The sequence below is a fragment of the Oncorhynchus masou genome, chromosome 1 (genome assembly GCF_036934945.1).
Source record: "Oncorhynchus masou masou isolate Uvic2021 chromosome 1, UVic_Omas_1.1, whole genome shotgun sequence".
In the NCBI taxonomy this organism is placed as follows: domain Eukaryota; kingdom Metazoa; phylum Chordata; class Actinopteri; order Salmoniformes; family Salmonidae; genus Oncorhynchus; species Oncorhynchus masou.
In genome coordinates, this window is record NC_088212.1 from 43,419,255 (window position 1) to 43,435,260 (window position 16,006).

The window sequence follows — 16,006 nt, forward strand, 5'->3', positions numbered from 1 at the left end:
TACCTCTAAAAAATACAAAGCTCAAAAAGCACAGTGGGGAGAGATGTCAGATGACAGCGTTTCAGTTTCAAAGGCTGCTGTTTTTTGTCATTATGTAGGTACAGAATGCATGGGGAGAGCGTTATCTGATGGCGGGGGATGGAGTAGAGTTTGACGAAGACTAAAGTGCAGTCACTTTTGTGCTTTTTGATCGGCGGAAACCCTCCTCTCCCAGCTCTCACTATGAAAAAGATGACAACACATTCAATCTTTTATGTGCCACGTTCATAACAGAGCTATTGTCTCACAACAGGAAATACCTTTGATGCTTTATAGCTGTGTCAGACACAACTCTGAAGGGTAGTTATGTTGTTTTCCTCCATTGTTTTTGGTTGACTCTTTACTCTTTCACTTTGATTCCTGACAAATACTAAAGCAGGTAGCCTACAGGGAACTACAGGTGGTGTGGCTGTGCACTTCTGATGCTATTCTTATTCTTCAGGGGTGACTCCGATTGAGATTGGGAGCGATGAGCGCTACTTGTTATTCGCACATACACCCTTGCCTCTTGAAACGATGGGGTAAATATAGTCAATTGTCTGACACTCCACTCTGCACATAGGGTTGTTGACCCTCACCATTCAACTCCCAGTTATCCCAGTAGCCTTTTGGCTTTAACAGTCCTCCAATCACGGACCACTTCAACAAGTTGCTATCCAATCACAAACCTCTTCAAATGTCTCGTCTGCCTACCTCTGAAGAGAACTTCTTCAGTGTACTTTTTATGGAAAGCTTAAAGGAAAACTTCACCCAAAAACTATATTTTGGTATTTGTTTCATTAGTGCATTGTTGATATGGTCCTCAAAAAGTGTTTAAGATGCAATATATATAACTTTTAACATACTGAAATGCGTGATACCAGCTGTATTTCGGTATTTTGAAAGTGGGGGTCTACTTGGGGGTGACAAACAAGGAATAATAATGATTTGACATCCTTTCCTTATTTATATACACCCCCCCCCCCCCCAATTTTGTGACATTTAATTGGTAGTTACAGTCTTGTCCCATCACTGCAACTTCCGTATAGACTCGGGAGAGGCGAAGGTCGAGAGCCATGCGTCCTCCGAACCACAACCCTGCCAAGCCGCACTGCTTCTTGACACACTGCTTGCTTAACCCGGAAGCCAACCACACCAATGTGTCGGAGGAAACACCGTACAACTGGCGACCGAAGTCAGCGTGCAGGCGCCCAGCCCGTCGCAAGGAGTCGCTAAAGTGCAATGGGACAAGGACATCCCGGCCGGCCAAACCCTCCCCGAACGACGCTGGGCCAATTAGGCGCCGCTTCATGCGTCTCCCGGTGACGACCGGCATGCGACACAGCCTGGGATCGAATCCTGGTCTGTAGTGACGCCTCAAGCACTGATATGCAGTGCCTTATACCGCTACACTACTCGGGAGGCCCTTGACATCCTTTTCTAATCTGTCCAGAACTCTTATTCATTTTAAAACGGGTTTACAAGTCGCAAAAAAAAATAATTACGTTGTAGTATAATTAAGTCCTCCTACCTTCTCTCTCTCGAACCAAATATATCCATCTCCACCAACCCCTCCCAGTTCTCACCCCTTTACATCATCCAAGTCAAGCTTATCCCCACTTCCCATCTTTACTCACCCTTGTCCCCCTAAACCAAGCTTATCACTACCTCCCATCCTTACCCTCTCTTACCCACCCTTGTCCCCCTAAACCAAGCTTATCACTACCTCCCATCCTTACCCTCCCTTGTCCCCCTAAGCCAAGCTTATCACTACCTCCCATCCTTATCCTCTCTTACCCACCCTTGCCAAGTTTATCCCAACTTCTGTCTTTCCCCCCCTCCCTTCTTAATAGACACATTTACACCCCTTTATACAGTGCATTGGGAAAGCATTCAGACCACTTTACTTTTCCCACATTTTATTATGTTACAGCCTTATTCTAAAATCGATTCAATTGTTTTTTTCCCCTCAATCTACACACAATAACCCATAATGACGGAGCAAAAGCAGTTTAGAAATGTTTGTAAATAAAACATTTCTTCAAAAAATATTATTTTTACATAAATATTCAGACCCTTTACGCAGTACTTTGTTGAAGCACCTTTGGCAGCGATTACAGCCTTAGGTCTTCTTGGGTATGACGCTACAAGCTTGGCACACCTGTATTTTTGGAGAGTTTCTCCCATTCTTCTCTGCAGATCCTCTCAAGCTCTGTCAGGTTGAATGGGGAGCGTCGCTGCACAGGTATTTTTAGTTTTCTCCAGAGATGTTCGTTCGGGTTCATTTCCAGGCTCTTACTGAGCCACTTAAGGACATTCAGAGACTTGTCCCGAAGCCACTCCTGCGTTATCTTGGCTGTGTGTTTAGGGTTGTTGTCCTGTTGGAAGGTGAACGTTCATCCCCTTCTGAGGTCCTGAGCAGGTTTTCATCAAGAATCTCCCTGTACTTTGCTCAGTTCATCTTTCCCTCGATCCTGACTCGTCTCCCAGTCCCTGCCTCTGAAAAACATCCCCACATCATGATGCTGCCACCACCATGCTTCACCGTAGGGATACCTGTATCCGTAACAGTGCCTTTTTGGCAAACTCCAAGCGGGCTGTCACGTGCCTTTTACTGAGGAGTGGCTTCTGTCTGGCTATTCTACCATAAAGGCCTAATTGGTGGAGTGCTGCAGCGATGGTTGTCCTTCTGCAAGACTCTCCCATCTCCACAGAGGAACTCTAGAGCACTGTCAGAGTGACCATCGGGTTCTTGGTCACCGCCCTGACCAAGGCCCTCCCCCCCCGATTGCACAGATTGGCCGGGCGGCCAGCTCTAGCATGAGTCTTGGTAATTCCAAACTTCTTCCATTTAAGAATGATGGAGGCCACTGTGTTATTGGGGACCTTCAATGCTGCAGACATTTGTTGGTACCCTTCCCTAGAACTATTCCTCGACACAATCCTGTCTCGGAGATCTACGGACAAGTCCTTCGACGTCATGGCTTGGTTTTTGGTCTGACATGCACTGTCAACTGTGGGACTTTATATAGACAGGTGTGTGCCTTTCCAAATGTTATGTCAATTGAATTTACCACAGGTGGACTCCAATCAAGTTGTAGAAACACCTCAAGGATGATCAATGGAAACAGGATGCACCTGAGCTCAATTTTGAGTCTCATAGCGAAGTGTCTGAATACTTATGTAAATAAGGTATTTCTGTTTTTTTATACATTTACAACATTTTCTCAAAACCAGTTTTCGCTTTGTTATTTATGGGATATTGTGGGTAGATTGCTGAGCATTTTTTATTTATTTCAACCATTTTAGAATAAGGCTGTAACGTAACAAAATGTGGTAAAAGTCAAAGGGTCTAAACACCTTCTGAAGGTACTGTATAACTGACCTCTCACTCTCTCCCTGTTGCTTGGAGATATATTGGACCATCGATTTTTAAAGGCTTGTTTTAAACTATGCTGTTTGGCTTCTACATATAATCCCAGTTTTGATGGTACAAAACGGAGCTACTCCCCCATGCGTCCTATCGGTACGCACAGAAGGTTGCCGCGATGTGTTAGAGGTCACCTGCTGGGGATTGACCACGGGTGGCGATTACAACATGTAGAATCGACGGGAAATGAACAGAAAATGTTCTGGTCGGAGGCGATAGGGCAGCCACCTGCTGTTTTTTAACTGTTTGTCGTCAACGCGTATTTTGTCCTTTACTACTACCTCACTTAAGTAAACATTGGACAAGTAAGCCTTGTCTGGACCAAATGGTTCATATGGGCAGAAGCCTATTACCAGCTTCTGTAGCGTGATGTCCTTGATTTACTAGTACAGCCCCCCTGTCGCAGGGCCAGACCTCTAATTCATCTCCTTAATGCTGTGTGCCAAGCAGCGAGGCATGTCCCATTTTTTTTTTTTTTTTACTTCGGTACTCTAATCTTCCAATCTCAGGGCATTTACGCCCTAATTTACCATTTTGCAATCTCATGAAAAACACTTTACAATGGCAGTGATTTGTACTGTATAGTATTTTTCTCTGCACGTTGACTTTTCAAAGAGTTGAACAGGAACTCAAATGGAGGAGGAGTTGCAGGACTGCTATGAGAAATCATCAGTCAATCAATGTCAAAGCAATCACTGCTTTTTTTCAGTCAGTATGTGTTTGCGGTGTTTTCACAGAACACTCTAAACAAGCTTATTGTCCAATCCAGTTGCACAAGGCTGGCTTTTGGGACACACAAAGCTTTGTCTTCATGTCTACCTGTCCAATACTCTGTATGCTTGTCATTGGTTGTCTAGGAAACCGAGGCCTTCGCTTTTCTGTCGCTATGTTATTAAACAGAGAGGGGCATTTCGAGTAGACTAAAAATATTGGTGCCGTGTGAACGAAGGAGAGAGCATGGAAAGAAGGGAGAATGGGAGCAAGAAAGCGAGACAATTGTTAAGTAGAAACTGGTGGAAGTGAAGGTGTAATTCCTTTAGTGTTTGGTGGCTGGCAGGAAAAGTGAGTGCAACACAATAAACCGAACAAGGGGAAACATATTTGACGGGTTGTCATGGTGACGCCACAGGTTAAGCTACGCCAGAGATACTTTTGAGGAGATGGGAAACTCCATTGGAATCGTATTAAAGGGGAACTGCACCTGCTGATTTGGCCTCGTTTTTTTGTCTTGCTCCTCAAAAAATGCTGACGTCCATGACAGAAGCCAAACACGAGTTGGGTTGGGGGTGTGGTTTGATGTTGGTGTTTCTTGGGAGTGGCCTTGCCACCAACAAGACACCCATCTGTCAGAACCTTGCCCATAGCTGTTTTCCGCCACTCAATCACAACAAACAAACCTCCTGCAGGTTGAGTTCAATAACTACAGGTGGAAGCTTTGAATATGTCAGTAGCCTACAGAGTAATATGAGAATAATGCAATTGCTGAATTAATGTAGATATTCTTAACAAATTGTTTTAATAACTTTCAAATGTAATAACAGTTCTGTGTAGAATAAACAACATTTTACATAATAGCATAAAATCAGTGTTCTGCTAATATAACAATGTATACAATTTACCTTTCATTGATATTCCCAGCGGATACAGATACTGTGCCAATCCGCCTTTTATCTGGTGGTAATCGGGATACCTTGGCAAACATGTCAGAAAATGGAGCTTGGCAAAAGGGGGTGTGATTTGTTGACATAGTTGTAATCCAAACCCAACCTTAATTTACTCGTTGTGACGCACTGAGGTTCCAAACTCTATTTTAGACAAGACTGACTTGATGACCAAAATGATCCTATTTACACTTTGTACTCAATGTTGACACAAGAATAAATGTTTCGATGCCACGTTTTCAAAGGGATTAGTTGCTATTTAGTGGCAGCCGCTCTTTAACACCCATTGTGTACGTTGCCCATGCATAGTCAATGTATTTTACAGTGCATTCTGGGCGATTCTGAGACAAGGAGACTATAGGAGAATCTCAATTGCATACTGCTTGCATCCTCTCTCTCCTCGCCTCCTTCTCAAAACACATTGGAGGAGAAGGTCATAGGGACCTCTGGCTTTCTCATCCAATGGGTTTTGAGAAGGAGGTGAGGAGAGAGTGCGTGAGGAGTATGCAATTGAGATCTTCCCCAGGACAAGGAGACTCCTTCAAGAAGTATATGAGAGTCAATTGGGTGTTAGCTCAAAAACCCAGCATTAGCATGAATTACGTGAACCAGAAGTACAACATTACAAATATTTTCTGAGCTAATTAACTTGTTCTCTGTGATATCGTATAGCTTTGGAATCGTGACATTACGTACTTTTGAGGGAAATAGTCAGGTTTCTTGACTCATACCCTGCCTTTTAGAAAGGATTGTGTGACTATTAGCTTAGCAACCGTGTGACGCAGCATGACAACGTGAATGTGATTGGTTAACATTCTGCTGGGTGGGGCGTTGTACATTCCTCCGTTCATTGGCCACACTACAGCTGAAGTAGCCCATTTAGAACTGTTTTCATTCAACCAGAAGGGGCATTGGCTCCTGTAAGTGTCTGAGTAAGTAGAGACAATAGCATTGCCTTTGCTCCACTTCAACTTGATGTTATGGAGACCCGTACACTTACAAGCGCCCTCTTACAGTCTAGTCCTGATAAATGCAACAGTTTAAACTGGAGCATGTAGCTACCAAGACCAAACTCTGAGTGGTTGTTTTGGACTGGGTCTGTTGAGTTTGGGGGGGTACTCCCAAAAAATGAATTGTCAGAAAATGAAAAGTGACATAATTTGAATCTTACTCCTGGCAATGTCATAAGAATCTCTATGGTCATATTCAAGGTCAAGTCACCAAAAAGTGCAAACTATAACAAAATGTAGTATGCATGGAAAGGGTACACCCTTATGGTCACTGGGGTAGCCTAGTGGTTAGAGCGTTGGACTCGTAACCGGAAGGTTGCAAGTTCAAACCCCTGAGCTGACAAGGTACAAATCTGAACTGCCCTGAACAGGCAGTTAAACCACTGTTCCTAGGCCGTCATTGAAAATAAGAATTTGTTCTTAACTGACTTGCCTGGTTAAATAAAGGTTAAAAATAAAATTGAAAAGGAATACATTTCCTTGTATGCATCCTCCACATGTGCTGTTGATCTACCTCATTGTTTACAATAGGAAATGTTAATGGGAAAAGATGTTTGAAGTTCCCTCACCCCTGTTTTTATATACTTGAATGTCCTGATTTGCTAAGTTAATTTTAATTTTAAGATGTCAGGCTTGAAAATCCATTCAGCCATTTTGGCACAGTGACTCACTACCCAAACCAGATGCAAGTGGCCAAGAGAGGTCATGTGATCTCCTATGGGAATTTGTGCATGTTTAGAGCGCCACCTTTAGGTGTACAATCCTAATGTACAATAATGTACAATCCTTTTGGAACATTAATTGGTGACATTCTATTTCAAACCTAGACTTTCAAATCTCTAATCCCCCCCCACGAAGAGGAAACAAACAGAACATTTTTGGCCTGTATCTCCAGCTCTGTAGATGTTTCCGACACCTTCATCAGAATCCCACAATTCTTACTTTTTTTGTTGTTGTAATTTTTACCCCCTTTTTCTCCCCAATTTCGTGATTACGATCTTGTCTCATTGCTGCAATTCCCCAACGGGCTCGGGACAGGCAAAGGTCGAGTCATGCGTCCTCCGAAACATGACCCTCCAAGTCGCACTTCTTAACACCCGCTCGCTTAACCCGGAAGCCAGTTGGACCAATGTGTCAGAGGAAACACTATTCAACTGACGACCAATGTCAGTCTGCAGGCGAAATGTACTTTATGAGGGTAGTATACAATATTATGCGTTGTTTAGATAATGCCACCAGAGGGTGTCAGAGTTTTAAGAGGTTAACAATAATTGTCATAAATCTGCAAAACTGCATTGCACTCAAATTAATCTCTGTTAACCCAGAAGCAAAATCTTGCATAATTTGGTCAGCTGCCTGATTCATTTCTGTGTTGATACGTGTTAGAAAGTTCCGGCAAAACATTTTTGGGGAAAGTTATATATCTTGAAAACGTGATTGCTGACATGCAAAATATTTTTTGAAAAAAAAAAAATACCAAAAGATTTTTGGGTGGAATTTTCCTTAATGTCATGTACAATCTGTTCATGAACAGCTAAAAGCAGGACGTTGCCGTGATCTGTTAGAGGTCACCTGCTGGGCATTGACGAAGGATGGCGGTACAACGTAGAATTGTCGGGGAATTAACAGTAAATGGCTTCCGATATTCTGGTCAGGAGCTTTTAACCAAAGTGTATTTTGTCCTCTACTACTACCACACTTAAGTAAACATTGGACAAGTAAGCATTGTCTGGACAAGGCAATAGCCCTGACCTGGCCACACAAGACTGAACCAATGGAACTTTAAGGCTGCCTCTCCCCATTGAAGAGTACCCCTATTTGTATGACAGGTGGAAATATGTTGATATGACAACATCAAACACATCTTTCAGGCAATTTGATGGACTATGCTTATTTGATTTATTTGTTAGCCAAAAGGTGTATGCCTCCAGCAAGGCTTCATATCAAAGTGTAGAATGAGGAAGGCAGGGCCCAAAACGGATGTTTCTGTCAGAAAAGGATAAAGATCATTTTCTCATTAAAAGATGTGATATTAAAAGAGTGTGATTATAATGACTTCAGACTTGGTTTACGGTGCAACTGTCATATTAGTCCTAGATTACAAACTCTATAGAATGATGCATTCCCTTACATCTTCATGTAGATTTGCCTCTAATGCCTGAACGAACGAATAAAATAACGAACTGGGCGAATGCTAATTCCTGTCAAAAAGTTAGTCTGTTGGTTCTGATAGTGTGGCACTCTGAGGGCCATGTTGCAGCCTTGACTGTGGAAGCACCATAGGAGTTAAATGTACATGTACACTTTCCCATAACCAAGCACCTACTGTATATTGCGGGTTCAGTAAGTCAGGCTTCCAGCACGTGAAAGGAACCAATCAGAGCAAGGAGGAAATTAATAACCTGAGAGTTGGGTCTGAGCCGCAGGGTTAATGTCCTCTAAGCCGTGTTAATTAAATTACTCCTGCTCTTGGGCGATGTTTGGCAGTGGATTAATTATATTTTGTTAATGCTGCACAATAACATTGGCTGATTAGACAAGCAGACATGATGAAAACACCAGAGGCTTGGGCGGCAGGTAGCCTAGCGGTTAGTGTTGGGACAGTAACCGAAAAGTTGCTTGTTGAATCACTGGGCCGACAAGGTGGAGAAATCTGCCCGTACTGCCTTTGAGCAATGCAGTTAACCTTCACAACAACTGCTCCCCGGTGCTGATGACGTGGATGTCGATTAAGCCCCCCCCCCCCCCGCACCTCTCTAATTGAGGGGTTAAATGCGGAAGACGAATTTCAGTAGATGCATTCAACCAATATCCCCTTTCCCATTACACTTACAAGTTATCCAGTCACAGTTTGAGTTTGTGTACCAGCCACATTAATACGCAAGCTCAACCTTTTAACTAGAACTAAATCTAAACCGCTTACTGTGCTAAAGATAAACAATTACACCAAATATTACCATAAACACAAGGAAATTAGTGATGATATCGATTCATTTAATGTTCCCCTCTTACCTCAAATAGTCTGCAGTAAGTCACATTGTTTAAGACAGCTGTATTGTATTTAGCAACTGTTTGGGTGAAATAACACCATTCTGGTGGAGAGGGGTGAAGGAAAACTCTACGTGCTGTTTCCAATTGTTGTTGAATAACTATCGATAGAACAACAATGGAGTAATTCACGTGAGAAGACTGGACTACTTACCTCGATCGGCCTGAGGTGGTCAGGTTTACTGTTGCCTAGCAATGGCGCTCTCTCGGGCTAGAAACAAAACCAAATCAACCTAATTGGTGGGCGTCCAAATTGTTATTAAATATGCGATATTACATTACAATTAAGGTTGAAAGCTATCTGTTACTCTTTCTTTTTATCTTTCTCTCTCTCTCTCCCCCTCTCTCGTTCTTTCAAATCAAATCAAATGTATTTATATAGCCCTTCGTGCATCAGCTGATATCTCAAAGTGCTGTACAGAAACCCAGCCTAAAACCCCAAACAGCAAGCAATGCAGGTGTTGAAGCACGTTGGCTAGGAAAAACTCCCTAGAAAGGCCAAAACCTAGGAAGAAACCTTAGAGAGGAACCAGGCTTTGAGGGGTGGCCAGTCCTCTTCTGGCTGTGCCGGGTGGAGATTATAACAGAACAGGGCCAAGATGTTCAAATGTTCATAAATGACCAGCATGGTAAAATAATAGGTCTGGAACAGGTAGCACGTCCGGTGAACAGGTCAGGATTCCATAGCCGCAGGCAGAACAGTTGAAACTGGAGCAGCAGCATGGCCACGTGGACGGGGACAGCAAGGAGTCATCATGCCAGGTAGTCCTGAGGCATGGTCCTAGGGCTCAGGTCCTCCGAGAGAGAGAAAGAAAGAAAGAGAGAATTAGAGAGAGCATACTTAAATTCACACAGGACACCGGATAAGACAGGAGAAGTAATCCAGATATAACAAACTGACCCTAGCCCCCAACACATAAACTACTGCAGCATAAATACTGGAGGCTGAGACAGGAGGGGTCAGGAGACACTGTGGCCCCATCCGATGACACCCCCGGACAGAGCCAAACAGGAGACACACACATTAGAAAAGGCTCTGTTTTTACCTCCGGATTGACCTGCACAGGGATCAAAGTGTTTTCAGACAATCAAATCCAAAGTTCATTGATCTATTTTTTAAAATGTTTTATTTAACCTTTATTTAACTAGGCAAGTCAGTTAAAAACAAATTTTTATTTACAATGACGGCCTAGAAAAAGGCCTGCGGGGATGGGGGCTGGGGTTAAAAATAAAAATGTAAATATAGGACAAAACATACATCACGACAAGAGACACCACAAAATTACATAAAGAGAGACCTAAGACAATATAGCATGGTAGCAACACAACATGGTAGCAGCACAAAACATGGTACAAACATTATTGGGCACAGACATCACAAAGGGCAAGAAAGTAGAGACAACAACACATCATGCGAAAGCACCACAGCTGTCAGTAAGAGTGTCCATGATGGAGTTTTTGAATGAAGAGATGGAGATAAAACTGTCCAGTTTGAGTGTTGCGCTCATTCCAGTCGCTAGCTGCAGCAAACTGAAAAGAGGATGTATGTTCTTTGGGGACCTTTAACGGAATGTGACTGGCAGAACGGATGTTGTATGTGCAGGATGAGGGCTGCAGTAGGTATCTCAGATAGGAGGGAGTGAGGTCTAAGAGGGTTTTATAAATTTGAACATCTTGGCCATGTTCTGTTATAATCTCCACCCGGTACAGCCAGAAGAGGACTGGCCACCCCTCATAGCCTGGTTCCTCTCTAGGTTTCTTCCTAGGGAGTTCTTAATAGCCACCGTGCTTCTACACCTGCATTGCTTGCTGTTTGGGGTTTCAGGCTGGGTTTCTGTACAGCACTTTGAGATATCAGCTGATATAAGAAGGGCTATATAAATACATTTGATTGGATTTGATTTGATAAATAAGCATCAACCAGTGGGTCTTGCAACGGGTATACAGAGATGACCAGTTTACAGAGGAGTGCAGTAATGTGTCCTATAAGGAGCATTGGTGGCAAATCTGATGGCCGAATGGTAAAGAACAACATGCCACTCGAGAGCACCCTTACCTGCTGATCTATACATTATGTCTCCGTAATCTAGCACGGGTAGGATGGTCATCTGAATCAGGGTTAGTTTGGCAGCTGGGGTGAAAGAGGAGCAATTATAATAGAGGAAACCAAGTCTAGATTTAACCTTAGCCTGAAGCTTTGATATGTGCTGAGAGAAGGACAGTGTGTCATCTATTCATACTCCGAAGTACTTGTATGAAGTGTCTACCTCAAGCTCTAAACCCTCAGAGGTAGTAATCACACTGGTGGGGAGAGGGCCATTCTTCTTACCAAACCATATGAACTTTGTTTTTGGAGGTGTTCAGAACAAGGTTAAGGGCAGAGAAAGCTTGTTGGACACTCAAAGCTTTGTTGTAGAGCGTTTAACACATGTTCTGAGGTAGAGAAACTGCAGTCTATCCCATAGTGTAGATATAGGGCAAAGTGGCCTATTCTCCTCAATCAACCGTTCTTGTGTTGTTATGGTGTTGTTGTCGCCCATGTTAATATTAAAACATCAATAACTCAGCTGTTTGTTATAGTCTCATGTAGTATTAAATGTTGCTGAAAATCAGGGCTGTCATTTTTACTTTCAGTATGTTTCGCCTTTGCACTCAGGCACTTTATGAGGCAGCCTACTAAAGGAACAACATAGCCAATCGTCGTGCCACTAGGACCCCTCCCTTTCACTAACTGCAGACCAAAGGGGGAGATGGTCCATTATCAGGTGCTAATTCTGCTGTAAATCTGTCCCTGCCTCTCTCAGGTCACAGCCCGTTATCTCCCAGGGCTGGTGATACGTACCCACACACACACGCGCGCGCGCGATCTAGGCTCTTTGAGGGGCAGATAATTAATCACTTGTGGCGATAGGAGAAAGTGCACGGTGTCCTTTCAGAGTGACTTCCCAGTGCCAACCTCACAAAACTGACGATCCCATTTTGTGCATTTGCCGACTTATCTTTTTGCCCTCTGAGATTTATTCTCTGTCTCCTCTGTTTTATCCTGGTGCTTTGTACCAGTGAGAGAGAAAGAGAGAAGGTTGGGAGAAACGGGAGTATGGCCATTAAAAGAGGTGTTCTACCATAGCGGTGTTAACCTAGTCCTGAAAGACTGCAGTGTTTGTTAGGCTAAATTCATTGTTAGAACCTTCGCGACGAGCATTGTCAGAACTCCAAGCGGTTTCCCAAAACCACATGTTAATGTTGCACTTGAAAACGCATGTAATCTAACGCCTGCATCAGACCGCTCGCAGACCGCTTCAAATTCAAATCGAGATGACTGCAGTAAAATATAAACAGTAGGCTATAGGCCTATTTCAATCATGTTGAAATACATTTCCTATTCAATCAATTGAGTTATAATTTGCTACTGTCTGTAATTTGGCTTAATATATTTTTTAATTATGTGTATGTAGCCTAACATGTGCGCAATGATGTGCCAAATTGGTGTTTCAGGGCATATTGGGTAACACGGAACCCAAACCGGCTGCGCGAGTTCACCATCGTGCACCATCGTGCGCTACCGTACATACATTTCTTTTGTCTCCCTACGCCAAACGGGATCACGACACGCAGGTTAAAATATCAAAACAAACTCTGAACCAATGACATTCATTTGGGGACAGGTCAAAAAGCATTAAACATGTATGGCAATTTAGCTAGTTAGCTTGCACTTGCTAGCTAATTTGTCCTGGGATATAAACATTGAGTTGTTATTTTACTTGAAATGCACAAGGTCCTCTACTCCGACAATTAATCCACACATAAAAAGGCCAACCGAATCGTTTCTAGTCATCTCTCCTCCTTCAAGGCCTTTTCATCTTTGAACTTATATGGTAATTGGCATCTACACTTTCATAGTATTACCACGACAACCTGCAAAACATTTCGTCTTTCAATCACCCACGTGGGTATAACCAATGAGAAGATGACACGTGGGTACCTGCTTCTATAAACTAATGAGGAGATGGGAGTGGCAGGACTTGCAGCGCGATCTGCGTCAGAAATAGGAATGACTTATATTTTAGCCCTTGGCAAAGCAGATGCTCGTTGACGCGTGCAAGCAGTGTGGGTGCAATAATTGAATAACATCGATTTCTAAATGTATTTTGCGACGCTCGCGCACGCGACGTGTACATTCTGGTCAGCATGTAAGAATAAACCACGTCAATATTTGTAGCCGTATGTGGCAACATCTCACTAGGAACTGATCCCTCATCAGTATTATGGAATATTTCTAATGTTAAGGAAAGATTTGAATGGAGAAAGCTGATCTGAGAGCAGCACTCCCTTTCTTTCGATTCTGTCAGCATCGACACATAATCCATTCTCTCTGCGTGGTATTTTGTTACATCTTTGTTTCTTGTAGGATATATGCATCGTTAAAATACTCGTAAGCCTAACTTCCGTCACTAATTGGAATGAACAAAGGTGGAGAGAGAGGAAATAACTTTATTGGGTGTCTCTTTCCCTCCCTCCTTCCCTCTTTCTTCCTCTTATCCTCTCCCCATGTCCCATGTCCTCCTCAGCCGGAGATGCCAAACGCTAAAGCATACTCTATTCATATACTGTAACGTATAGACTACAGTGCATTCAGAAAGTATACAGACCCCTTCCCTTTATCCACATTTTGTTTAATGACAGCCTTATTCTAAAATGGATTAAATGACAAAAGTATCATCAACCTACACACAATACCCATAATGACAAAGCAAAAACAGGTTTTTAGAAATGTTTGCACATTTATTGAAAATAAAAACAGATTTAAAAAAACAGATTGAAGTCCACATGTGGTAAATTCAATTGATTGGACATGATTTGGAAAGACACACGCCTGTCTATATGAAGTCCCACAGTTGACAGTGCGTCAGAGAAAAAAACAAGCCATGACGTTGAAAGAATTGTCCGTAGCGCTCCGAGACAGGATTGTGGATACCAAAAAATTTCTGCAGCATTGAAGAACTCAGTGGCCTCAATCATTCTTAAATAGAAGATGTTTGGAACCATCAAGACTCTTCCTAGAGCTGGCTTCCCGGCCAAACTGAGCAATCGGGGGAGAAGGGCTTTGGTCAGAGAGGTGACCAAGAACCAGAGCTCCAGGGTTCTTCTGTGGAGATGGGAGAACCTTCCAGAAGGACAACCATCTTTGCAGCACTCCACCAATCAGGCCTTTATGGTAGAGTGGCAGGACGGCAACCACTCCTCAGTAAAAGTCACGACAGCCCGCTTGGAGTTTGCCAAAAGACACCTCAAGGACCCTCAGACCATGAGTAACCAGATTCTCTGGTATGATGAAACCAATATTGAACTATCTTTAGACTGAATGCCAAGTATCACGTCTGGAGGAAACCTGGCACCATCCCTACTGTGAAGCATGGTGGTGGCAGGATCATGCTGTGGGGAGTTTTTTTCAGCAGCAGGGACTGGAATACTAGTCAGGATTTAGGGAACGGAGCAAAATACAGAGAGATCCTTGAATGAAACCTGCTCCAGAGCACTCAAGGCGAAGGTTCACCTTCCAACAGGACAACGACCCTAAGTACACAGCCAAAACAATGCAAGAGTGGCTTCAGGACAAGTTCCTGAATGTCATTGAGTGGCCCAGCCAGAGCCAGGACTTAAACCCTATCAAACATCTCTGGAAGAGACCTGCAAATAGCTGTGCTGCGACTCTCCCCATCCAACCTGACAGAACTTGAGAGGGTCTGCAGAGAAGAATGGGAGAAACTCTCCAAATACAGGTGTGCCAAGCTTGTAGCGTCATACCCAAGAAGACTCGGGCTGTAATCGCTGCCAAAGGTGCTTCATCAAAGATACTGTGTAAAGGGTCTGAATACTTATGTAAATGTGATATTTCCGTTCTTTTAAAAAATGGCTGTTTTTGCTTTGTCATTATGGGTTGTGTGTAGATTGATGAGGGGAAAAACAATTGTATTCATTTTAGAATAAGGCTGTAATGTGGAAAAAGTCAAGAGTTCTGAATACTTTCCGAATGCACTATTGCGATTGATGAGCAAAACAGATTTTTAATTAGGTTATTCAGCAATCTGACCCCCTGGGTGTGTGCATGCCAGTAAAGCTCATTGGACCCAGAGAAATGAGAGGCCTGTGTATGATTTTTCAAAAAATGTATGTTCTCATCTAATTAGAAATTATTCACTGGTTTTGGAAACTAATGTTTTTTTCTGCTCTGTATTGAATGTAGACCTCAATACTCTGCGAGGGATGTGTGTGTTGACTGTGTCCATTAACAAGAAATAAGCTGACCCAGGCAGGGCTGGACTCTGCAGTAATACAGTGTTTATACCGTTGTATTCCTCACCGGGCACACTAGTTAGTGGATTACTGTACGCTAAAGATATGGTGCCAGTTTGGTTTAGCCTCCGGATTGGAAAGTTAGAACTGCTGTACTATGCTTAGGCCCACTTATGCGAAAAGCAAACAACTGGCAACATACTCTGTGTCGGCTGTTACTGGTGGCCTGCGTGGAAGATACGCTACTTACGTTCCCCTGAGCTGTACTGTTTACTGTATTGTTTTGTTTTTTCCTTCAGGGTAAGATGGTGAAGGGAATGGGTGGAGCCATGGATCTGGTGGCCAGCGCTGGAACCAAGGTGGTCGTCACCATGGAGCACTCAGCTAAGGTTAGAGTGTGTGTGTGTGTGTGTGTGTGTGTGAGTGCGTGCCAATCCAAGGCCACCCAGTTCCAGATGTGTCTATGTGTGACTCCAGATCAGCTATATTTTACGCATCAGATATGTGCTAATGCATATACTGCTCTCCTTGGCTGCCTTTTTACT

At 43.2% G+C, this 16,006-nt stretch overlaps 1 protein-coding gene across 2 annotated transcripts in view; it reads left to right on the forward strand.

Annotated features, from left to right (window-relative positions):
- oxct1a (3-oxoacid CoA transferase 1a) overlaps nt 1-16,006 on the forward strand; it is a 107,252-nt gene that overhangs the window by 73,410 nt on the left and 17,836 nt on the right. For both annotated transcript variants that reach the window (XM_064972621.1, XM_064972622.1), the window contains exon 14: nt 15,761-15,850. In XM_064972621.1, the coding sequence (XP_064828693.1) occupies nt 15,761-15,850 (90 nt within the window). The remainder of the gene's footprint in view (nt 1-15,760; nt 15,851-16,006) is intronic.